Genomic DNA, 26,059 nt, shown 5'->3' with positions numbered 1-26,059 from the left:
CTCCAAATAAATCAAATAACCTTGCTGTTATTTCTAGACCACCCATCAATTTATAGTTAACTTCTTATCCATTTCTTGACTTTTCCATTTTAGTCGGCAAAGGAGACATCTCTTTGATTATGTTAGCAAGACCCTTAGATCTTGTGGTCACCAGATACTGTCCAGGGCATGCTTTAATGCCCCTCTTGTCAACAGTCACACAGGCTGGATTGGTCCTTGTTTGAGAAATAAAAGGTCCTCTTCTTTTTTGTTTGTTTTACCTGCAAAGTTCCTATCTAGTCTCTCAGTCCATCAGCATTTACGGGAGGTAAATACACTTCTAACACAGCAGGCTAAAATACTTTGGCCATATTTTTCTGTCCCGTTTTAGTAAATAGTTTAATCTCCTGTGATAGTTTTAAGCCCTGAATTTGACATTACAGCTTATCCAGGATAATAACATAGTAACCACAGCATCTTATGCCATCTGTATAATATCAAATACATTTTTATGCTAGCATTAATAAACCTCTGTTATAAAAAAATCCAAGATATTAACCATATCAGAGCCAGCGGCCCCCCTTCTTCCATGAGCTCACAGTACATTCTGCCAGTCGGGCATCAAAGCAATTTTTGCTTTGTAGCCGATGTGTAACTCTAGCAATGAAACAGAGCAATAGTAATCAAGTTTAATGGGCAACGTAAAGTAAAATGCTAAATATTGTAGTTGCTGACATTTTTCATAAAAAAAAAAAAAACTTGGGTTAAAGCTGCACAACCAACATTCACATAAAATTCCAGACCTCTGTGACAGATGGCTTAGGAAAGAGAAGCCATGTGACTGGGCTGCAGAGTTTTATAGTGCAAAACCCATAAATAGTGCAGATTTAAGCTTTGAAAAATACCAACTATTCCAAGAATAGTCTCATATATATGTACACATATACACATATATATTAGTTCTTATCGAAGTATTTCAAATATTGTTTAGAATTTAGAGATTCTAGGAGCCATTATAATTATCTGTGCTGCATAATTCGAAAAAAATCTCACTCCTGATGTTTGGAAGAGGTGTCTCAGCTTGCTGCACAGGGCACCTGACTTGGGGAAAGAGGACGTCCTGGGCTGGGCATGGGAGTACAGATGGGCTTGAAGTAAGTGCGCAGATGCATCCAACAATTGCAGTGCAGCAGGAAAAAGGCCCTTCTACCCACGATGGGAATCACACATTCACAGCATGGGTTTTTATTCAGAGCGATACCACCAAGCATTATTTTTCTATGCTTTGAACTCCAAATGTCAGCCCAGAAATCTGAGTGGTGGGAGAGGCAGGGCCAGAGCCGCAGCTCAGGCGGCGCTTCCCTCTCACACCCTCCAACACGTAGATCTGCAGTGCTATTTGGGATCTTTATTGCAAGTATTTATACTGTAAGTGTCCTTGGGCTGGTTATAGACCTTTCAGCTTAGGAGAAGAACATAGGCCATCGATTGATGCTGCCTTTGAGTTGCCAACCTTATGGCGCTGGGTGTGTTCATTGTATTACTGAGGACCTCCACAGCATGATCATAACAGGACAGGGTCCAGAGGAGAGAACCTGAAAGAGCAGATTGTTCTGACTTTCGGGGGGGGGGGTCCTTTATGAGTAATGACTTCTAATGTAAGGTACCAAGTTTATTAGGAATGATGGTGGAGCTGAAAGTTACAGACATAGCGATTGTCATCTTCATCTCTCCTAGAAGATAAGTAGTGGCCTGTGTGAACTCAGCACCTCTGTTAACTGGAACATCGCCTGCTCAGTGAGACAGGAGTGGGGAGGAGCCAACGACAGGTTAGAAAGTGCGATACAACTCAAGAGGAAAAGGAAGCCCTCTCCACTCCTACTCAGCAGTAACTAACTGCTTCCACTGTAAAGATGACAAACATGTAAAATATGCTTATAATATAGAATTATGCAGTTCAGAGAAGAAATGACTAACCCAAGGTGTGAAATTGAAATGAAATTTAGAGCTACTTCCCCAAATTTCTAGGCCTTCTTCAAGCAAAATACACATTTTGAATTTGAAATCATGCTCCATCAGGCTCTTGATATGACAATATATGAGCCATAAAGCATTTTAGAAAATAACTATGGCTATGTGTGAATTCAAATTTCATTTCCAGCAATTACAGCCATGCCACTCACAGAAAATTATTCAGTATTTCTGTACAACCATTTCTTCCATGGCAAAATGGAAAATTATTATCCATGTTGTTGGCTTTAGGAGGCTTTAGAAGGATTAACATGGTCAGAGAGCTACAAATGCTACCTAGCACATAGTAGGTATTCTATAAATCTATCCCCAGCAAGACATAGCCCTCAACTACTGTTCACAGGGCTAAAGAGTCAATATTTCATTTGTTTACATGTCTTGAGGCAGGATCTTGCTATGTAGCCCAGGATGGCCTCAGCTCCTGACATCCTGTCTCGGTCTCTCTGGTGCCGAGGTTCCAGGCTGCACCACCATGCCCAGCAAGGAACTATCCATGGGTATCTAGTCACAATACACCTATAGACTCAGTTCTTTATGATCCCTGCCTTGAGATCCTCATCACCTTTCACTCTGGTACAATGTGCTCCGATATTAAAAGCGGCATTGAGTTCTAACCACCCAGGGGCCATTGGGGTATTCCTGCGAGCAGGCGGCACCAATGGCATGCTGTTTCCAGGCCTTGTTCAAGCAAAAACAGACTCTGAACTTTAAACACTTCAAGTAAGTGTCAAATTTTTGTTTTCTTTTAAGGAACTGTGCATATGTCACTTTGTCTAAGCAGGTGGGAAAACACCAAAACAAACAACAGAACGCTTGGCGAGCAGCAGGGATGAGGATAAAGATGGGTTTGAAGCCTGTTTTACCTCTGTGCATGAGAATGGGGATAGAAAAAGTGGACCGGATCTGCCACAGGCTGGCACAGCTCTCAGGGGCATTGACAGAAAGTCCTCAGCAATTCCAGGATGCTCACTCTCTGGCCATCTACACTCATGGCTCTCCTACTTATGCTACGCAGAAGTAGTTGTGTGACAGCGTGACCAATTTATGTTTCAAAATTCCTATTTATGTCAAATAAAGATGGAGGACATTCTCCTTATCTTAGAACCAACAAAAGCACTGGACTAGAAAAAAATACTAGTATTTCAGACAAAATGACCTTTTAACCTGTATGATGTTTACAAGAACTAATCGTACAAATTATTCTCTCCTTTCTTAATTCCTTAAACCACATGAAAGAGATCTGGTGGTATGACTACGTTACTCAGAGCTAAAATGGTATTTTAACACAAATAGTTTCTCCTAAAATATAAAATGTAGTGAGCTCTGGTTTGGAAAGTTACCAGACATATTAGACATGGCTTGATGTTCTTTGCACAGTTATGGTGTGTAGCTAGTGTGTTGAGAACACAGGTTGATTAAATGGACAACATTGTGCATAACAGATTAAGTTATCTGTGTCATCTGTGGTGGTCTGAATAAAAGTGATCCTCGAAGATTCATAGGGAGTGGCGCTATTAGGAGGTGTGGCCTTATAGGAGTAGGTGTGGCCTTGTTGGAGGAAGTGTGTCACTAGAGGGTGGGCTTTGAAGTTTCAGAAGCTCAAGCCAGACCCAGTAACTCACTCGTCCTGCTGTCTGAGGATTCAGATGTAGCTGAGACTTCTCTAGACACCATGTCTGCCTGTATGCTGATACGCTTCTAACCATGATGACAATGAACCAGACCTCTGAACTGTAAGCCAGCCCAAGTTAAATGTTTTCCTTTAAAAGAGTTGTTGTGGTCATGGGGTCTCTTCATAGCAATAGAAACTTGAACATCGTCCCTCATGTCTTTATATTTACCTAGGGACTCAGAGCTTCCTTGACTCTCTGAAAACCATCTGACTGTTTTGCAGATCCCCAATTCAGAACCCTACTTAGTGTGGAGTCAGTGGTGTCTCTGCAGAAGAATCTACACACACCTGAGGTGGGGTTTCAGCACATTTAAGTTTTGCAGGCTTTGGCCTTCAGACCTCAGTGTTCTCTTTAATAAATTCTCTGATTTGTGCTGTGAGCAACCAAAGAGATGTTCACAGCAAGTGCTTCTGGATGGAAACAAGAGGAAAGAAAAAAACCAGCCATCTCCAGTTCAGATGGAAGGCACCGTGAAGCCACCTGTGCAAGCCCCAGCCTCCACAGGCCCACTTCTGCCTCAGCCGTCCAAGGGCGGGGCATTCCTTTCCTACTGCTTATCAGTAAGCTCCTTGAATTCCAGGTCTGAAGTCAGGTTAAAAGAGTGGTTCTCAGCCTCCCTAATGCTTCAACCCTTTAATATCGTCTCATTTTGTGGTGACCCCCAACCATAAAATTATTTTCGTTGCTACTTCATAACTGTAATTTTCCTACCATTACAAATTGCAGTGAGTTTCCTGATGCTATTAGATGACCCCTGTGAAAAGGATATTTTATCCCCAAATGGGTCACACAACCCATAGGTTGACAACCATTAATCTACCCAGCAGTGGAGGCAACCCCAGTGCTTAGCCCCACTTGCCAATGTGTCTCATATACTGACACAATGATAGAATAAGAAAATTTTCCTCATTTGCTTCTAAATATGAAGCATAGGAGATCTTATGGCTGTGAACTTTGAGAGATAATGGCACTAAAAACCTGCGATAGAGAGCAAAACTCAAAACTACTGGAGGAAGAATTCAGCTGGCAGGCAATGCTCAGGGGAAGATGGCCGCTAATCCCGGGTTTGCTGGCAGCAGCAAAGCTGCACACCCAGCACAGTTTGCTTAGATGCAGGTCTGAAGAGTTAATGAACCTGTGTTTGTTTTGCTGTGTTTCTAAAAGAGTTGTTTCAGCAAATTTGTGAGCAGCAGTTCTATATTCAGAACGCTAATGAAGACAGAGTTCTAGACATTGATACAATGGCGTGGGGATGGAAGAAGTCGCTCTGCGGTTCAGCAGTACTGTTCACGGGGATGCTGGGGATCGGATTTTTCCTACGTTAACAACCACTGTTTGTATTTCTCATAGAACTTTTTAAAAAAGATTGCTGGCCTAAGTGGCTCCTTTTAGAAGCTGATCTAAGCCCTTTCTGTCTTCACTGTCTGCATCCTGGCATCAGTGGGGAGTGGGAAGGGCTGTGTTGGAGATGACGTTGTCTTGGGAATGCCAGGTCTGCTGACACACAGAGGGGACAAACAGACTTTAGAAAAGGATTGTATGGCTTTTGGAAATGTGGTGATTACGCAGGTTTTTTTTTTTTTTTTTTTTTTCTGGTCATAAACGTGGCTTTAAAAGGGAGCCGACTGACGAGAAAATGCCACTCAGCTGGTAGTCATCTCTGTTACTTGCTTGACATCAGCCACTTAATGGAACCTGAAGATCTCAGGTGACAGAAGCACCCCAGATAGCAGGAAATGCGTGTGTGTGCAAGTGGACAGCGTTCGTCCTGGCAGTGTCACCAGCTGCTTCACCGTGAATAACCAGGACGTGATGGCATAACCATCTCCTCTAAGACAGCATCTACGTCAGGCAGAAAGCAGTAGGAAGGAAGACATTGGAGTATTTCTGGAACCAGGCACCTCTATAACATTTTTAAAAAGGGAAAATAAATCAGGCCTTAAAATGTCAATTTGAAAATAAAGTTGCATTATACAATCCCTCAAATTTTTCTCCTGTGTCAGTAATTTGTGACTGGCATTATGAATTCAGAGCGTTGCATATTTTCTCCATATTTTTAGAGAATATTTTTTTCTTTGTTTAAGAACCTCATTTGTTTAAAGATTGTTTTTGAGTGGGTTTTGGCAACTACCTCTTCCTGGGGTTTACTTGGCTTGGCTTCTTCCAGAAGCTAATTCTGATTCTTCTGTCAAATGCTTGGTGGCACAGCGCTACCTGCTTTCCTGAAGGCCTGGCACAGCGCAGGCAAGCAGCTGACCACGCAAGGATGGGGCTGCCCTTAAAGGGAAATGTTTCAGCTTGTGTTGCACAGACTTCAGGGTCTGAGAGTCACTCAGGAAATCAAGGGTAAAATCCGTGGCAAGAGAAGGTCTGGGCGTTCTATGACGGCAGGCTTCTAGCTATCTAGATAGGTGGCAAGCTCTTTAAGTGAGGCTGTTTGTATAAACAGGGGAAACACTGAGTCCTTACAGCTTCTGCTGTGGCCCACCGCATGCAGGGTCTTTGGGCATTCACTGGGTCACCATATGTGTGACTATGTATTTCCCACAGTTAGAAAGGAAGGCTACAGAAAATATGACTAATCTCTTAGGAAATGCACTGTGTTCACAAAGATCCTAGAATGTGGTTCTGGATTGGATAGTAAAGCTTCTCCTCTCCTCGGTCTGATAAGTCACTGTACTGTGGGTCTTATTAGAATACTACAGCCTAGATGTCCTCACGCTGTGCAGGGGTGACGCGGACAACATAACTTCAAGGTCAGTTTCAAGAATGTTCCACCAGTCGCTGTTTCTAAGTGGCTCTGACCTGCAGATGGCAAACAGCTTCCACCGTAGAGATACTGTAACAGAAGCTCTCTTTCCTTGCTCACCAAATGCATCCTAACAGAAACAGTGTTGACATTTTCCTCAACCGTCCTCATAAGGCACTGCTCCGCAGACTACTAGACCCCCAAGATAAGTACACTGTCCTTCCTCGAACCCATTGAGAGCTCATCCCTGCTTGGGTGGAAAGTAGACGAAGCAAGTGGATGCAGTAAGGAATATGAAAGGTGCTTGATTCTCAAGTCTCACACGCTGGCCCACCTTCCACGTTCTTGGCCTGGCTTACCTTGGCACGCAGGCTCTGTGGTTTGTTGGAGAGGATGTCTGTGGCTTCCCTGCAGCGGGTGGAAAGGTTCAGGATGGCAGCAGCTGCTGCTATGTGGGTGTCTTCACTGCATTGACCATGGCCATAAGAGCTGGCACGGATTGTGCTCTGTGTGTGGGCGCCAGCACTAGGCAGCCCATTAGGAAATTTCACTGGATTTGAAAAATGCTTTGCTGTTGAAGAGAGATTTGATTAGCAATTGCATGTACTCGGCTTCAATCATCAAAGATTTTTTTTAAAAAGATAAAACATCTTTCATTAAAATAACTTAAAGCAGAACCATTATCTGTTGGTATGTTAAATGAAGGTTACACAGCCAGGTTTCACCAAGGTGCACAGACTCGATGAGGCAATCCTTCAAAGATGCTCATTCTCTTAAAGAGTTCTTGCATTTTTTTATAGGTAACAGAGACTCCATCATCAATGTTACAGGGCAGGTGTATTAGCAACATGTATGCAAAATTGTAGGTTTAAAAATGAGCAAAACCTATCATATATTGCAAACAGTCCTGGACAGGTGTATGCACGAGCTGAACAGGCTGAAGACCATGACTCAGGAGAGCAGGCACCCTTCAAGGGCCGCTCTCACTGAGTTTTCTGCTTAGACACAGGATGTACTTTGATTACTTGGAATAAATGCTTGCTCTATTCTTAACAGAGAGGGCCTGTTTTCAAGGTGCAGAGAAAGGCTCTTAGTTACCAAGGCTGACCTTCTGTGTTTTGTTGTGGCTGTCACGGCTTTTCTGAGCAATAGTTATGCAAATTTCTCTTCGCTGTGGGCTGTTTGTGAGCTCCACTCAAGGTAATGGAAGAAACACCCAGGGTAAAACGATATGAAAACACTTAGCTATTAGTTTTGGATTAAGTGTTGCTTATTTTAAAGATTAGCTAATTGTTTTCTAAAAGATATTGCTGAATATTATTCCTGTAACTACAAGAATATTAACGTTACTAACTCTATTATGGTTTTTTATAACTAAAACCCAAACAATATGAGTCATTAGTACACATCCCCCTGCATGTGAATTAAGTAAATATGCACATATATTCATTGTACACATATAATAAAATATTTATGCAAATTGGGCTGCTAGATAAAAACATTATGTGTGTACATTTTTTTTTTTTTTATCTAACAAGTTGTCAATTGCTACTCAGGTTTGTTGGGACCACTTTTGATTATGAGTAAGCATATCTTTTATTATTATTATTATGTGCTCATCAATGATAGATAAACTTTTTTCAAGTTTCTGATCTATCTGGAGGGGGATAAAGGGTGAAAACCCAGACTTTGTACATGTTAGCAATTGCTGAATCCATGGGATTCCCATTGGCAGGTTCTTAGTAGCCTTCTAGGTTCCTGCAAGCATGGGTCAACAAGACATAATGAAGCAAACACTAAACTCACAGGATGCTTGCTTCATTCAGGTGTAAGATCTGAGAGAGTCATCCATGTTTAAGGCTGCAGTTAATGTAGGGCCCACAGAGGACTCCAGGTGGGTGGGTGTTTCTTACTGAATTTTCTGCATTTGTTCCTGACACCTGCTTTTCCATTTTTTCATTAGTATACTTAAAAGAAATGTATATGCAAGACCGCCAAGTCTTCTCCACTGCACAGTCATTCAGTTCAGTCTTCTCCACTCATGTCAGAATTAATGAGACTACTATTTAACCTATTTTGAAGGTTTCTATATAAACAAATCCTTAAATTTATTGGTCAATGTTTTCATAGTCATGTTTTTATCCTAGTAAATTTCAGATTCCTTAATTGAGTTTCTTGAATTTTTCAGCTTTCCCTACCTTCAGTCTGATGTCTTTTGATGATTTAAATATTTTAAATAGTATTACATATTTCATATTATTAGATTGCCATGATCACAGCATGAATTAAAATAATAAAGTATAACAGCTGTCATAGTTTTAAATATATTAATCACAATCCTAATGATCTCCTTAGCACTGTTATATTTAGATTCAATAATGGCACTATTTGGGAAATAATTAATGACTTACAATATTCAGGGCAACTTTGATATAAAATTTGTAAGAATAGTTAACTTACTTATTTCACTATTCTTTCTTGTTATCTCTAGAGAACACATTATATATCTGAATAAATAACCCCCTCTACACGAGAAGTATTATAGGGTAATGAGTGTTAGAATTAAAATTTGAAGCTTACATTCAGGAAATGGTGGTGTTTTTTGTCCTTGCCCTGTTTGTAGGAGAGGACGTTTACCAAAAACTTGTGCATCAAAACTGGCATAATCGAATGGTACTTTCCCAAACTTCTCTTGTTCTTTTGATGCAGCGGCTCTTGGAGAGGCGATGGCTTGTGAGCGGAAGTTAAATTCAATTTGCTTCACCAAATTCGTCCTTGTAAAAGGCAAGAAGTAGTTTGAAGAAAATAGAAACTTTTGTCAGGTTTCAAAGTAGCTGGAATTGCCACGGCCTACCAGGGATTCCAGAGCCACCACACTTAATTAGGACACAGAGTAAGCAAGAGAAACCAATGACTGAAACACCCACCAGAAAAAGGATGAGACCAGATAGCTACACTAAGGAATACTCAAAAGTCCTAACTCCAGATGCTTAGATTCCAATACAAAACCACAATCATGAATAACCATGAAGATATGCCTCTTCTTGAAGCCAGAAACCATATTGTAACAGGCTCACACAAATTCAATTTAGCTAAGAAACAATATAAGGGCTCCAAAATAGCAATTATAAATAATTTTAAAGACATTAATGAGGATATGAATAAATGCCTTAATGAAGATTATAAAAACATTAACAAACAATTGAATGAAAAATAATTTAAGAAAGTAGAATTTAACAAAAAAACAGAATCACTAAAGGAAACAAACTAAAATAATATTGGAAATGAAACATGTAGGATTTCAAAACAAATCAAAATACAACCCTTAGAACTAACCCTCACCAACAGATTAAAAGCATGGAAAAGAGAATTTTAAGATCTTGATGGCAAAGTAGTAAAAGTGGGTATCTCAGTCAAATAAAATGTTAAATCTTTAAAACAAACAAAAAGTGGGCACAACATTCAGGAAATCCAGGAAACCACAAAAAGACAAGTCCATGAATAATGGGTATAGTGGAAGGAAGAGAAACCCAAGTCATAGCACTGAAAATATTTTTAACAAAGATCACACAAGAAAATCTCTCTCTATGAGAGAGAGAGAGAGAGAGAGAGAGAGAGAGAGAGAGAGAGAGAGAGAGAAAGAAAGAGATAAGAAGTCTATAAAAGTACAAGAAACACAACAAACATTAAGGAGAAAGAATCAGAGAAGAAACTCCCCCACAACACAGTAATCAAAACACTACGTGTACAGAATGATAAAAGGATATGTCAAGCTGTAAGGGAAAAAGGATAAAGTCACATATAAAGGCATGCCTATTAGAATATCAACTGACTTCACAGTGGAGACTCTGAAATCTAGAAGGGCCTGCACAAGATCTGAGAGAGCACAGATGAGAGCCAGACTGCTATTCCCAGCAAAACTAACAATCACAATAGACAGAGAAAGAAAAACACTTCATGATTAAAGTCAAATTTAAGGAATTTCTGTCTTCAATCCACTTGTACAGAAGGCACTAGAAGGAATGCTTTCGTCTGATGAGAAGGTTAACTACATAAAAGAAGACATAAGGAATAAGTAAACCAAGAAGAGTTAATTCAAAGAGAAGAAATCTATAAACAAAATAATGGGAATTAATAAACACTGCTCATTAATTCTCAGAATTGATGGTCTCTATTCTCTAATAAAAAGACACAGACTATTAGATTGGTTTAGGGATTCATCTTTTTTACTATATCTTAAGATATCTACTGTATAATAAGAAACATATCTTCTCATCAAGGATAGACACAACCTTAAGGTTTTCCAAGGAAATGGAACCAAGAAATATGCAGGTGTAGCTCTTATAATATCTAACAAAGCAGACAAAAAAAACCCCACAAAACTAATTAGCAGAGATAGGGAAGGATGTTACATAGTCATTAAAGAAAAAAATCTACCAAGAATATATTACAATTCTAAATTTTTATGCACTAAACACAAGGGCACCCAAGATCTTAAAAGAAAAACATTCACCTTATTACACTGACCCTCACACAGTGATAGTAGATGACTTCAGTCTCCAACTCTCATCAATAGACAGGACATGCACACAAAAACTAAACAAAAAATTCCAGAATAAAAAGAAACATCATAAATCAAATGGACCTAACAGACGTCTACAGTCCATTTCACTAAAACACAAAAGAATATACTTTCCTCTCTGCTTTCATGAAACTTTCTCCAAATATAATCCCCCATTTTATGACATAAAGCAAATGTCAAAATATATAAGAAAATTGAAATATCACCCTGCATCTGAGTACCAAAGATTAAAGCAGGATATTATCAAAAACAGAATAGCAGAAAGTATACAAATTCATAGTAACTAAACAACTTATTATTTAATTAAAACTGGATCAAGACAGAAATCCATAAGGAAATTAAAACATTTTTATAATTGTATGAAAATAAAAAAACAACACACCCAAAGCTATGGGATATAATGAAGATAGTTCTAAGAGGCAAGTCCATAATATTAAGTGTCTACATAAAAAATGGAAAGATTTCACATTAGTAACTTAGTGATACATCTCAGAGCTCCAGAAAAAATAAGACTAAATAATACCCATAAAAGAGTAGATGAGAAGAAATAATCAAACTCACAAATTATGAAATCTATAAAATAGAAACAACAACACACCAATACAAAGAATCAATGAAACAAAGAATTGATACAAGGAAATTAGTAAGGTTGACAAAAATCTTACCAAAATTAACTAAAATATACAGAAAAAATTAATAAAATTAGATATGAAAGGGGAAGCATTACAATATATACTGAAAAAATTCAGAAAATTAAAAGGATTTATTTTAAAAAGTTATATTCAACCAAACTGTAAACCTAAAAGAAATGGATACACTTCTCGATATTATATGACCTACCAAAGTTAAGTTAAAATAAATAATTTAAGTATACCCATAGCTCCTAGTGAAATAGAATCAGTAACTAAAAATCTGGCCCCTACCTAAATTTCCCAACTCCCCAAAAAGCCCAGAGCCAAACAGATCCATCACAGAATTATTTCAGACCTTCACAGAAAATCTAATGCCAATAATCCTCAAATAATTCTTCAAAATAGAAACTGAGAGAATATTTTCCAGTTCCTTTTACAAAGTAACTATTAGCATGATATCAAAAGTATACAGCCAGGTGGTGATGGCATACACCTTTAATCCCAGCACTCAGGAGGCAGAGGCAGGCAGATCTTTGTGATTTCAAGTCAAGCCTAGTCTACAGAATAAATTCCAGGACAACCTAAGTTATCACACAGAGAAACCCTGTGTTAGAAAAACAAAATTAACAAACAAAACCCTCACAAAGACCCATCATAAAGTTATAAAACGATATACACTATAAAGATATATGCAAATCTCAATAAAATACTAGCAAATGGAGTTCAAAAACATAAAAAAAGATTATCCACCATGAGCAAGTTGACTTTGTCCCAGAGATGTAGGGATAATTTAATATAAATAAACCAGTCAACATAATCCAATACAAATACAGACTAGGAAAAAAATGCACATGCAGAAATGGCCTTTGGCCAAATCTAACACTTTTATAATGAAATCCTAAGGAGACTAAGGATACAAGGAACATACCTCAACAACGAAGACAATGCACAGCAAGTCCACAGTTAACATCACTTTAAATGGGAGAAATTCAATGAATTTCAACTGAAATCACTCTTTCCACACTCATTTGATACAATTCTTCAGGTCTTCACTAGCGTAAGACAACCATAGAAGATCAAGGGGTTTCAAGCAAGAAAGGAAGAAGTCAAAGTATCTTTACTTGCTGAAGATACAATTTTATACATAAATGATCCTAAATACTCCACCAGGAAACAGTAGCAAAACACAAAATTTGCTCACAAAAATTAGTAGCCTACCTATATACAAAGGAAAGGCTGAGAAAGAAATCAGGGAAACAAAACCTTTCACAATGGCCTCAAAAAATCTTGGGGCTAGTTAAGCAAGTAAAAGGGTTAAAAAAAAACTTGAAGATACTGCAGGAAGAAACTGAAGAAGATATCAGAAGATGGAAAGTTCCCTCATGCTCATGAATCAGTAAGATTAGTATAGTGAAAATGGGCATCCTTCTAAAAGTGCTTTACAGATTTGATTCAAACCTCATCAAAATTCCAGCACATTACCAGGCAGGACTTCCAGCAGATGGACTGGGACGCTGGCTCAACCAAACAACCTTAGACCTACAGTCTGTCCTGCTTACGGGAAGTATGGGGGATTGGTAACTACCCCAATTGTCATCAGAAAACCTTCATCCAGGAACTGATGGAAACAGATGCAGAGATTCACAGTCAAGCACTGGGTCAAGCTCAAGGAATCCTGATAAAGAAAGGAAGGAAGGAGGGTATGAGCTGGGGGGTGGGGGGAGTCAAAGACATCACAAGGGAACTCATAGGAACCTGGTTCATAGGAGCTCATAGAATCTGGGCCAACAGCCAGGGAGCCTGAATGGGACCAACCTATGTCCTGTACACACATGTGACAGTGCTAATTGTGGACACCTAGACTGGAAACAGGGCCTGTCCCTATAATTTTGGCTGGCCTTTGGGAACCTATTCCTTATCCTAGGTTGTCTTGCCCAGCCTTAATACAAGTGAAGGAGCTTAGTTCTGCCTCAACTTGATTGAACACGCTTTGTTGATACCCATGGGAGGCCTGCCCCTTTTGCAGGAAAATAGAGGAGGGGTGGACTGGGGTAGTGGTGGGACTAGGAGGATAGGAGGGAGAAGAAACTGCTACTGGGGTGTAAAATCAACAAATAAATTTAATTTAAAAAGATTAAAGCCTAAAAAATTTTCAACACATTTCTTCACAGAAATTGAAAAAAAAAAAAAAAACATCTTCAACTTTAATTTCTGGAGAGCTAAAACAATTCTGAATAATAAAAGAACTGATGGATGTATCACTCAGATTTCAAGTTGTACTACAGAGCTATAGTACTAAAAACAACTAATGAGGTTGGCATAACAATAGACACATTGAATAACGGAATAGAATTGAAGACCCAGACATAATTCTACATACCTATAGACACCCAATTTTTGACAAAGAAGCTAAAAATAGATCCTGAAGAAGAGACAACGTCTTCAACAAGTTATATTGGTCAAACAGGATGGCTCTATGTAGGAGAATGAAACTAGATTGTACCCCTCACAACATTCAACCCCTGGTAGATCAAAGACCTCCATGTAAGACCAGATACTATGAATCTGACAGAAGAGAACGTGGGGACTAGGACTGAACTTACTGGCAGAGGAAGAGATTTTTCAACAGGATACTGAGACTGCAGGCAGAGATCAACAATTAATAAATGGAATCTCATAAAGCTAAAAGGCTTCTGTACAGAAAAGGACTTGATAACTCAAGTAAAGTGTCAGCTAACAGAAAATAAAAAATTAAGCAACTTACAACTGAAAGAGGGTTAATATCTAAAATATATGGACTGAAATTTGGACACCAAGGAAACAAATAACTCAGCTAAAATGAAGTATAAAACTAAGAGATTTCTCAAAAGCTAAAACTCAAATGATGGGGAAACTCTTCAGAAAACTTTAAAGATCTGTAGACATTAGGGAAATGCAAATCAAAGCTATTTTGAGACTTCATCTTACCCCAGTCAGAATGATCAAGATCAATAAAGCAAATAATATCACATTCTGGTGAAAAAGCAGGAAAAGAGGAGCATATATTCATTATTTGTACAAGTGCAAACTGATACAGCATCTATGGAAATCATTGCAGAGGTTTCTGAAAAAGCTACTACAGAGATATGTGTTTACTCATGGGCACTGATTCACGAGAGCCAGAAATTGGAAAGAATCTAGATGTCCAAAACTGAAGATGTATAATGAAAATGTGGTACATTTATACAATAGACTACTCTTCACCTGTGGAGAAGGTTGAAATTTGCAGATAAATGGATAAAGTTGGAAACAATTACTCTGAGTGAGGTAACCCAAACCTCAAAAGACAAATATTGTCTTTTCTCTTATACATGGTTACATGTGTTTTAATTAGAATAATGACAAAAGTTAGGTTAGGACTAAGGAGGAGGAGGTGATCTCCCAAGGAAGGAGAAACAGAATTTAGTGTCATAAAGGGATACAGAGCAAAGTAGAATGTGAGGATTAAAGTGAGAGGGGGTTGGGAGGTCAGGGCAAAGGAGGAAATAAGGGGAGGGACAACTAAGACTGAAGGCCATTTGTAAAGCCATAAGGAAACCTTCTACTATAGGGGCTTCCTAAAAACATATATGAATATAAGAAAGAAATTTAATGGAGTTGCTATATAATGTGGGAGACAATGACCCAATTAAACATTTCATGCCACCAAGTAAAACCTTCAATGCTAGAAATGGTTCACATTTTGTTGACCCAATGGACCAAAGGTTTACTATAAACTTACCCTCTAGAAATAATAGGTGATTTCTAAGGTTTTTGGTTACTCTCTACAATCTGATTGTAAGGGCTGTTGTTGAATACAAAACGTCTGTCTTTGAAAACTTAACCTGGTACCTAACCAGTAGTCACCCCTACTGACTAGCATTCAAAAAGAACAAAAGAAATAATACCACCGGCTATAACCCTGCAACTGACATCAGTGTCCTGCATGAAGGATATTAGTAAATAGTGGCCCAAATGTTATGGGAATAACCAATCATATTTTGGCCTTAAGGACCACTCCTTAAATGAAACCCATTTTTGACTCTGGTAAAGTGGTCAAGAACATGAGATTAGATTGGTCATGTACCTATGGGAAAATCTAATAATACTGTTACCATAAAGGAACATAACTCTAAAATGATTGCTAGTGTTATACTGATATACCCATAGGTAAGAGTATTGCTCAGCCCTCATCAGGGAGCTTTCCTTATGTAGTAGGTTGTAATTAACACAGAGACCCACACAGCTATGTTCAGAGAGTGAGAGACTTTTGAGCACTCAGTACTAAGTGTGATGTCTTCATCAAATCCTTCCCCTCAAGAAGAAGAGGTAAAAAGATCTTAAAAGCCAGAGTTGGTGGATAACTCTATGAAAACAGTGTCCAGATGCAACAGGATAGATACACATATGAATTCACAGAGAATATGACAACACGCACAGAATCTGAACAAGTTCAAACTAGACACAATTGCAGCATAGAGAAGGAAAATGAATGTGAAGTACCACCCCCAGTGGAGAAGGTCTTTGCAATTAATTCTCAATGGGAAAGGGAAGATCAATTTTCTCCAGTGGCGTGTCACTGGGTATATCAACTACAGTCCAGGACAGGATGCCCACAAGTGCCTAACACAAAACCAACTCCATAGTGCATGCGTGTGTGCATGTGCAAATATTTTGTTACCTTTTGTCTTTCTGGAGTATTTTTGTTGTTTATTTTGATTTTAACTTTTTGGTTTTGTTTTTGTTTTTTTAGAGTTGGGAAAGAGTAAGTGAGCACGCATGAAGTTGGGTGGGTAGGGGAGAACCTGGGGATGGGAAATGATATGATCAAAATATGTTGTATGCAAAATTTGATTTTGAATAGAGAAATACTTGAGGGATGAGCAGATGTTACTGTAAGTTGGTTTGTCACCCTGAAATTGTGGAAATAATCTTATCTAAAGTGACATTAGTGTCTAAAGCAATGGTAAACAAGAAACTCAATTGTAGCTTTTCATAAGCATATTTATGGAGAATCAAGAGAACATTCCAATACCAATGAAGAACCCCATGTTAAGTAAAACACCCTGGAAATACTAAAGTACCTACTAGTTGTTTTTACAGTTTTAGTAGCTCAGTGACAACAGTTATTTGATACTTTTATTTCTTCTCAAATAACTTTTACTATATACATGATTGTTGCAGAATAAGCTTTCTATTACCTTTAGTATCAACACTTACTTTATGTAAAATTTCGTTGAAACTACTAGATATTATGAGGAACCTGGGCACTAAGGAGACCATGGAGACATTTGTTACTAGCTACCTGTCATGGAAGCCCTGTGTATATGTGAATATACATAATAGTTACATAATAATAATATACTTTGAAATGTTCCTGATGAAGTTTCCTCCAGGCAGGAAAGAAATCCATCACAAATGGAAGGCTACCTGGTGTTATACTAGTGCCAGAGAAATTTGATTAATGTATGTGATTGTATATTTCATTCTTTTGGGCATGCCGGTATTATGCTAGCCTTGTAAAGATAGGGAATTTAAGTTAAACTCCTGAAATATCCCCTAGATCATTTGAATGATGTTATCATTCACTGGTCTTGCAAACTGGCCGCCCACATCAACCTACTAGTGACTGAACATGACAAGCAGACGTTCGTGAAATGACACATTTGAAACAGAGGCTCTGTTGGGTGGTATCCAATATGAACAAGGGGGTTCATACCTGTGAGCTTGCTCAGGACAGCGTCCAGTTTGGGAAGAATCAAGTTGACTTTTGTCCTGGGTCATTGCCAACTTTTCAGCCGCAGCAATGGGACAACCCGAAAGACTGTTTCAAAAGAAGAAGCGTTGGAGGATGTGAGTGAGGGTGACAACGAGGTCTGCCTTGGCACAGACACACAGCACTCTTGGCGTACAGCAAATGTTAAGTCATATTAATAGTTCACTTAGCGCCATTGTCATATAAAAGATCCCAAAGGGTTTACAGATTCAGTGTCTACATTTGTTCCTGAGCTCCATCTCAGAGGTGACAACTAGTGAATACATTTAAAAAAAATCAACATGCTATGTAATGGGAAAAGACCAAAAAATTCTGAAACTCAGTCTTTTAAAACCAAAGTGCTCATTCCCACAGACAATTGTCTGACTATAGAAGTGAGCATGAAAACTCCATGCCTATCTTAGGAATTTTAGCAAAACTTTAGAGGCTAAATTTCATATCTTAGTTAAATTGAAGGCACAAATATGAAACTTTTGGCAATATTATTATAAGCCAAACCATAACTCAACCACACACTCCATGTGTAATATAAAATGTGTGCATAAAATTAAAATAATTCAGGAATGGAAAGAGGACTCTGTGGTTAAGAACACTGGCTACTTTCCCAGAGAACCTGGGTTTGATTCCCAGCACCTACATGGCAGTTCATAACTATCTATAACTCTAGTTCTAGGAAAGTCCACACCTTCTTCTATACTCTGTGGGCACTGCACACATGTGGTACAGAAACATTAAAAAATGCATGGCAAAAATAAAACAAAATTTTGCTTAAAATATCCACATGTATACACCATATATTTGTATGTAAATACATACAGTGTGCTTTTAGTTTAGTTTAAATTTTAATAAAATTGGCATATATGCCTTGTGTGGTTTACACTCAAAGTTCTATACTTACAAATGTAAAACCCTTCTAAATGTCTGCTGAGTGGGATAACCCAGAAGGAACACTGATGCCAGCCTCCAATATGCACATGTGCTGGTGAGATCAAGGGTGGAAAAGAATGCGCCGTGCATGTTTCTCTGTGGACACGGAGCCTGAGCATCTTCAACACAACTGTTTCATTATTTAGTTGACCACTAATGTAAATTTTTCTGAGGTTGAGACTTCTTGGTAGCTATTTCAAGAGGTAACATTTAACAATGACACACCAGTTCTCTCAACCCATGGCCTATTATTTCATTTGTGGAACGCTTCTTTTGTACTTTGCAATGTAAATTATTGGCAAGTTATCAGAATACCTTCTGTGAGTGTTGCGATTGCTGTTCACATGTCCCCTTCCTGTGCATCCTGGGGTGGGACACTTGAGCACATTCTCATGCATGGCAAGAACTAAGCATAAAATATCATGTTAAAGGTAAGAACAATTTACCATACATACATACATACATTATATATAAGATAGCATCAAATTTACTTCTCCATTTTATACTCAAATGACTTCACATAGGCAGTTCCCCATGATTCTTCCTGGAATGTGTTCATACTGAACACAAACCCCTCATAACTCCAGAAAGAAAACCCAGAAAGTTAGTTCATGTCTAAGCTCCTCTGACTGTCAAGCAGTTTTAGCCCTAGATACCCCTGCCCCTGTCCTCTGTGGTTCTGGGGCCACGAACACACATGCTGGGACAGAATCTGCTGCCTCTCTCTTGTATGACCTGAGAAGCTCATTAGTCACCCACTAAGGACATTTCTCTAGAGCAGTAGAGATCTTGTTTTTCCACAAGTTCCACAGCACTTTCAATTCTTTCACCTTAACCTGGACGGTTCCTAAGTGGTCTCTTTTGCTTCTGTCCATCCACCCTCTCCTGCCACGTGACTACTGGTAAGAGTAAGGCCGAATGAAGGATAAGAGAGTTAGACCAAGGAACTGTTAATACTGCAGTTAGCTCAGGTGGGGAAATACTAGCAACTTCTCAAATTCTAACAGCTGGGGATTTCAAGGTATCCCCACTTTTACTTATGGGGTAGCCTAAGAACTGTCCCAGTAACAAGTTGAGAAATTGTGTAAGATCCCAGTGTTTCCAGCTAATCTGTCCCTTCTCTTCTGCAGCCCAAAGCACTGAACAACTACAGCAGGGATGAGGGAGGAAGGGCTCAGAAGGGACAGAGCCTCTTCAGAGAACTCTAAGGAGCATGTGATCTCATGGCGAAGGCAGGTCAGGAGGTCACTATGGCTGAAATTACTGCTCTTAAACTTTTCCAATAAACACTGTTTTAGAAGAATAGCTAAACTGGGCATGGTAGAGGAAGACACCCGAGGGCTGCAGAAGCCAGACCTGGTCTCAAAGTCAGAAACAAATAAATGCACAAACACCTCAAAGAGTTACATGGAGATTGCTTAACATATGAAGATAATGTTTCCATTCTAGTTCTAACCAGAAGGAACGGGGGACAGCCGGAGGCTGCACTGTGTGGATGATGGCGTAGGTGTGGCCTCAGAACGAGGGATACTCACTTTCCAGAGGAACTCGCACTTTGTGGGGGCACCCGGAAAGGCTGCGATGGTGGGGATAGAGCCCAGTTACATGCCCCGTGCCGTCACAGCCAGGGATAGGGCACTTGGCCTCCCTCCTTTCAGGCCTTGGCGAATCTATAGAGAAATTGAATTGAGACACTCACACGGTGCTTCCTCCTCATCACTCAATAGGGTGGCCTTGCAGGGTCACTCACACTCTATTCACGTTCGCCATCATAAACATTCTTCCTACGTTGCCTTGAATAAAACCCTCAACTGAGACCCGTGGAAGCAAAACACATTTTTAATTTTCTTGGATTCCTAAGCAAAGGCTGACACAGGGCAAGGGACTGTTAAAACACAGAGATGGTTTTAAGTTGTCATGTCACGTAATGTGGTTGTCTTTATTATGAAGTCATCCTGTGCCAGAAGGTGACCATGCTCCTGGAAAAAAAATAGAAAGAAGAAAAGCAAGAAAGGAGAATTTATTTAACCTCAAGCCATTCTCTTTTTAAAGAGTTTAGAGAAAGATAGATTTAAAATTACAAGACAAAGAGCCCACCATATAGGCAGAAGGTCTCTCTGGCTTTGTCCTTGTGGGTCCCTGGCAGCAGGTGAAGTTGGGAGGGTAGACCAGCTACTCACATACTAGTTGAGCTGGCTTTCTGCGGAGCAGCTGATGGGAATCAATAGGTTGTGTCCTACACAACCAAGTGGAAAAAAACATATCTCCAAGAATCTGTGCCCCCTAGGGACAATCTCTCAGGAGTATGTGAGGTGACCACAGAGGGATGCTGTGGTCACAGCTGCAGCAATTCGGAGTTGAGGTGATGGAGAAACCTTTGGAGGGAAGTGTTCGAGTGTAGCATCTGAGGAGAAGGAAAAATAAAGAGTGGGGCTTCCCAGCTATGGGAGGACTCAGAACCTATGAGGGTGGGGCTCACAGGAGTGACAGTTACCACAGGATAAGAGCCCAAGATGGAAGGAATGAAGAAAATGCCAGGAGTTTGAATTCCTGGACTCAGGGTGTTGAGAGAGAGGCTTATAAATAAATGTATAACATGAGTGCAGAATAGGAATATGGATGAGGTTGGCATTGACATGCACAGACATAGGCATATATGTGTATAGGAGTACAACACACACATGAACATGTGTACACACACGCATCTGTGCAAACACACATGTTCATTATGCACATAGACAAACATAGATGTACATACACACACAAACACACATTTACATCCATGTGCACATATGACACACAAACATACAAGCATATGTGTACAATCATATAACACATGCACACACATGCATGCACATATGGCCAAACTGGTAAGTAAATGACACAGAAATGCAATCTTATGGTCCAAACTAACCCAACTTGAGCTCAGAATGATACTGATCAGGAGAAATTGTATGTTCGTGTGTGTGTGTGTGTGTGTGGTGTGTGTGGTGTGTGTGTGTGGTGGTCAGAAAGCTAGAAGCATGTGAGTACTCAGAGAAAGAAGCAAAACAGCCTTCAAAAGGGGTGTGCAACACTCAATGTGGACCAACAAGAATACTGAGCAGATGTAAGGCCCACGGCGACAATAAGTTATCTATGAGACCCTGCTCATGAAGCTGCTGGCCTGGAGTAGGTGAAAGGGCCCTGTCATGTGGGGATGGGAAGCTCACACCTTCCTGCTCTAAAGAAACCATCCCGAGCAGGTCACGGACATAGGATGTGTCAGACATCTCCATGGCTCTACACCGCATGAACAGACGTATCTCTGTGAAACTAAGTCATTCCAGTTGTTAGATTACAAGCAGTTCTAGGCAGATGGGGCACAGCAGGCTGTGTGTAATCCAATTACATGGGGGCATGGTTTCAGAAAAGAAGGAGGGGCTGAGGATCCCCCAAGTTGTAGCCAGCACTGACAGTTTAGGACCTGTCAGGAGGCTGAAATCAGAGCACTGCAGATGCACAGAGAAGGACCAAGGGCAGGGACGCCGGGAAACAGCGTGGTTCACTAAAGACAGATTTAACTAAAATGATGGATGTGAAGGATGCTCCTTTCTGTACTCTGTAAGAGAAAAGAAGGATATTCAGGTTGTGATGTCCTAGGACTTGGTGCAAACAAGTTTTACTTAACAGTAATATAATGCCAAGTTTCAAGTCCTTCTAGGAGTGTAAACCTTGTAGGTCAAAGTCTTTGAAGTTTGATAGAAATGAACCGAGAGGTTTGACACCATTGCAAACTGCCACTCACGGAGAGGAGAGAAACCACCGAGTCTGTTTTGATGTGCTTCCTCTCTTGGATCTTGTCCACATGACACCACATCTCTAAGCACTGACAGGGCTGGCGGGGAGCACTTCCCTCTTCGGCACACTGTGCGTCTGAGGGAAGCCAGGAAGGGTGTTGGAGATAACAGGGCTGGCACCTGCCCAGGTGGGGCCCACTGACAGTCCACCATGCCCCTTTGTCTGCGGCTCTCTCCTGGGCCTCCTAACACAAAGCTGCAGATGAAAATGCTCTGGAGGGCAGAACCTGTTTGCATGATAAGAAACCTGAGCACCGGCTCAGGGCAGCGGCTCAGCCTGCCTCTTCTTTCATTTTCTTTGTATAGCACTACACAATGAGGGGCCTCCATCCTCCAGCGCTGCTGTGTCCTGGTTTGCCTGGGACCGTCCTCCTTCATCCCAGGCAGCCTTGTCCCATTGTTCCCCTTGCTCTTCTTACTCAACAAGGGCCACAGATAGGTAGCACAGAGCCCACACCACAGCCTCATCTCCGAATGTCCCAGGGCAGAGTTTGACAAACTTTGGAGCCTTGCTGACCCCTCTGTGAACTTGGGTAGGACGACATGTTAAAATCTTAGTGTTCTGTCTTTAACGACAGAGTCCATGAGCAAAGTGTTCGCAAAATTGGAACAGTATTTTAAAGAAGGCAGCAAATGACAGCTTGAATGATCACTTACAAACAGAGAATGCAGGTCCAAGAACAATGCCCCAGATTCCCGATTCTAGGAGCGTCAGGCAGAGGGTGTATGAATGCCGAGTGCAGACTCTGCGGGTATCAGTACCCATACACAGACAGCAACCCGGATCCCACCTTCCATGCTTGCCTCGGCTGAGCCTGGTCACCTTTCAGGGGCTTTGAAACCTAAAGCAATGCCAGGCCTCTGCCACACGACATCCTGTTAATTCATCTACTCTCCCCAGTAGTGCCCTAAGCCACTACACTACCAACGGTTGCTATACACACCCTATTGTGTTACTAATTTTGAAAATATAAGATGATTTAAAAACGTTATAAAATAACCAAAAACCATCAAGCATTTGAACTTAAGGTTGAAATAAATTTCTACAAACCTAGGATTTCACTGCCTGAAAAAACATCATCAGTTGAAAGCTATAACATTATTTTATATGTGATTTAAAAAAAAGTTGAAGGTTAAACTGTTGCATGCCCTTCTGATTTTAGGGATGGTAAACAGGGGAAATATAGACCTCAAAACCGACAAAATATGACTTAGATTGAAGTGCATCCTTTTTACAGATTTTGTAGTTTATCTTTTTAAAAAGGTAAATAAGGAAAAATTAAGAAATTAATTACTGATAAACAAAGTCCTGTCTGCAACTGCACATTCCTTGTTAGCATCCTGCTACATCCCACTCACACCTGTGCTGCATGTTCGTGTAGCATCTTCTGTACTATATTTCCATCTCTTTACTTTCTCAGAGTCGCAAGGCATTGTTTGTTAAGTGGCAGGTCTAAGTATCAACAGTGACTTAAGATTATCAAACAATTCCTTGTGAATCACTTTCCTCAGTTAGAACTTCTGACCACACAGATGTTATTCCTCTAAGCCCTCAAGATCAAGGAGCATGGTATTCCCTTATACGTTTCCCTGATTCTGTGGTCATCAGATTCTAGGGGTCCAATAATCCCCTGAATACAACAAGAACAACAACCACACTCTTTGGAGGTCTGAATCTGACCAACCCTGGGCATAGCCATGTTAAGTGTTCCTCTGGGCACCTGTGGACTACTGGGAGTGGCCACTAACAAACATTACAGGCTTCGAGTGTGAGAACAGGCATAGTCCTCCAGCAGGAAAGATACATCATTCCCCTGATGTCGGGAGAGCGATCTAAGGTCTTCTCTAAGCACATTCCCCCTATCAATTGAAGTCTGACCCAGTTATCTGTGGGCTGCCACTGGGGAGCTGGGAACACATCATCTTACACGTAGATTAACACCTGGCTTAACCGTAAGGAGCCTCAGAACATCCTGCCTGACTTACCAGCGACGTGATGTTTTTCATTTTGAAACCCGAAAGCAGCCCCATAATCCCAGAACAAAATATCGAAAGAAAAATTAAATTCTAGACTCGATTTGCCTAATGAAATAAGTTAAAGTCTTAAATAAAATATCCAGTCAAGCATTGTTAAAAGGTCTGGTGCTATTCTGAAGAGCTAATCCAATGAGAAAATCAGAGAGGATAAATATGTGTCAGGTGTTAAGACACCAAAGCATCCACAGACCCTGAGCTGACAGTAACCAAAAGTGTAGCTGCAAAGTAAGAAATGGCAAGTTTTCAAATTCTAAATCACCTTACTTCCTGCAACGAATGTAAAAATGTGCTTACGTTTATTGTTAAAGATTTGTCTTCCACCAGTGTCGGTAACCTTGGGTTGCCTCCGCTCCCTCACCAGGTGGTCCAGGAGAAAGCAGTCCAGCTCCTTGTAGGTGTGATGGAAGACAGAACCTCGTTCAGCCTGCAGAGCAATAGCCTGCTCCAACAAACTCAGGTTCCCCTTCACTTTATCCACCTCTCCAGGCTCCTCTGTACCGGGGACCAGGCTCTCACCATCTTCAGCCTCTGGGAAGGAAGGCCGGGCTTTGACAGTCAACGGTTCCGTGTAGGAGTTCTGTGGGTCTCTCCCTTCGGCGTCGGAATCAGACCTGTTCTCACATGGGGCAAATTTGTCACCTTCAGCTTTTATCTCAGGAACCTCCAGCAGGTCGTTTTTAGCATATGGTGGCTTGTGTTTGTGGCCTCTGTGAGGGTCCGTGTCTTCTGAGGAGACGGAGCCTCTGCCCCATCCATTCTCGGCGCCGTCAGAGTCACTTTCACTGTCGCCAGAGGAGCAGAAAGGTGGCTGGGAGCTGTGGACTTTGTCCCTTCCATCGTCTGAGTGGCTCGTACAGCACCCATCTGCCTCGTCACTCTCTGCTTTTAAAGACTGGATGCCACTGTCGTTTAAGTTTTCTCTTATGGTCGGCACAGACATGCTTTCTTCGTATTTGCTTAGGTGCATTAGAGATTTACCCATGAGCTCTGGATAACACGCGTATTGGTCTTCCGTCTGGAGCGAGTTTTCTTGCGGAGGTGAATGAAGGGTCTCCTCTACAGGCTTTACCATGTTTCCCTCTACAAGAGAAGAAAACAGAAAGCAGAACAAAAATATTTAAAGGGCCTGGGCATAGTGATGGGAACCTGTAATCCCAATATTTAGGAATAGAAGGAAGGAGGTTAGCAAGCTCAAGGCTAGTCTTGACCACAAGTGAGATCCTACCTTTAAAATGTAGTCAATCAACCAAACAAGAAAGCAAAAATATTTTAAGGAGCTTCCATAACTATTTACATACATATGACCATATATACCCGTGTATATGTATAAATCTGCGTGTATATATGCATGGATACTGGTATGCCTATAAAATATGCATAATGTGTAATGTTTATTAATTTTGCAAACATTGGTGAGAAAAATACAAATGAATTAAAATAAGCTTAGTACTTTGCTAATCTTCTCCATATGAAGAGCTAAGTCCTTTTAGGGTACTATAATGACAGAGGTTGGTACTTCCGCAACAGGAATGAGGTTCCTGCTGTTACACCCCCTTACATTCCTACATCTTAGCCGCCAGAGGGACCTTGAATACACAGGCTACACACTGCAGGAAAATGCTCATCAAATTTCTATGGATCATGGCAATGTGTTTTGAGGGCTTATTTGAATTTTATTCTTTGTAGTTTCTCAGAAATGATCTCAGTGTTTATGCAACGTTAACTAAGATACACACACCTCTATATGGATTATAACCGAGGAACTCAGAAGCTCTCAAGTCTTCCTTTTCAGTGTCAAGTTACAATTCTATATTTG

The 26,059-nt window shown here is 40.3% G+C and overlaps 1 protein-coding gene across 5 annotated transcripts in view; it reads right to left on the bottom strand.

The window, feature by feature from the left end:
- The window catches only part of LOC130888055 (suppression of tumorigenicity 18 protein), a 245,577-nt gene that overhangs the window by 28,711 nt on the left and 190,807 nt on the right, over window positions 1-26,059 (bottom strand). For all 5 annotated transcript variants that reach the window (XM_057790883.1, XM_057790887.1, XM_057790885.1 and 2 more), the window contains 6 exons: window positions 24,538-25,323; window positions 19,903-20,037; window positions 18,683-18,773; window positions 17,384-17,488; window positions 9,013-9,206; window positions 6,792-7,003 (listed from right to left, as the gene is read on the bottom strand). In XM_057790883.1, coding sequence (XP_057646866.1) covers window positions 6,792-7,003; window positions 9,013-9,206; window positions 17,384-17,488; window positions 18,683-18,773; window positions 19,903-20,037; window positions 24,538-25,323 — 1,523 coding nt within the window. The remainder of the gene's footprint in view (window positions 1-6,791; window positions 7,004-9,012; window positions 9,207-17,383; window positions 17,489-18,682; window positions 18,774-19,902; window positions 20,038-24,537; window positions 25,324-26,059) is intronic.

This window comes from Chionomys nivalis, chromosome 16, assembly GCF_950005125.1.
Source record: "Chionomys nivalis chromosome 16, mChiNiv1.1, whole genome shotgun sequence".
NCBI classification, from domain to species: Eukaryota; Metazoa; Chordata; class Mammalia; order Rodentia; family Cricetidae; genus Chionomys; species Chionomys nivalis.
Note: the sequence above shows the minus strand (reverse complement) of the source record. Positions and strands in the feature narration are given on the sequence as shown.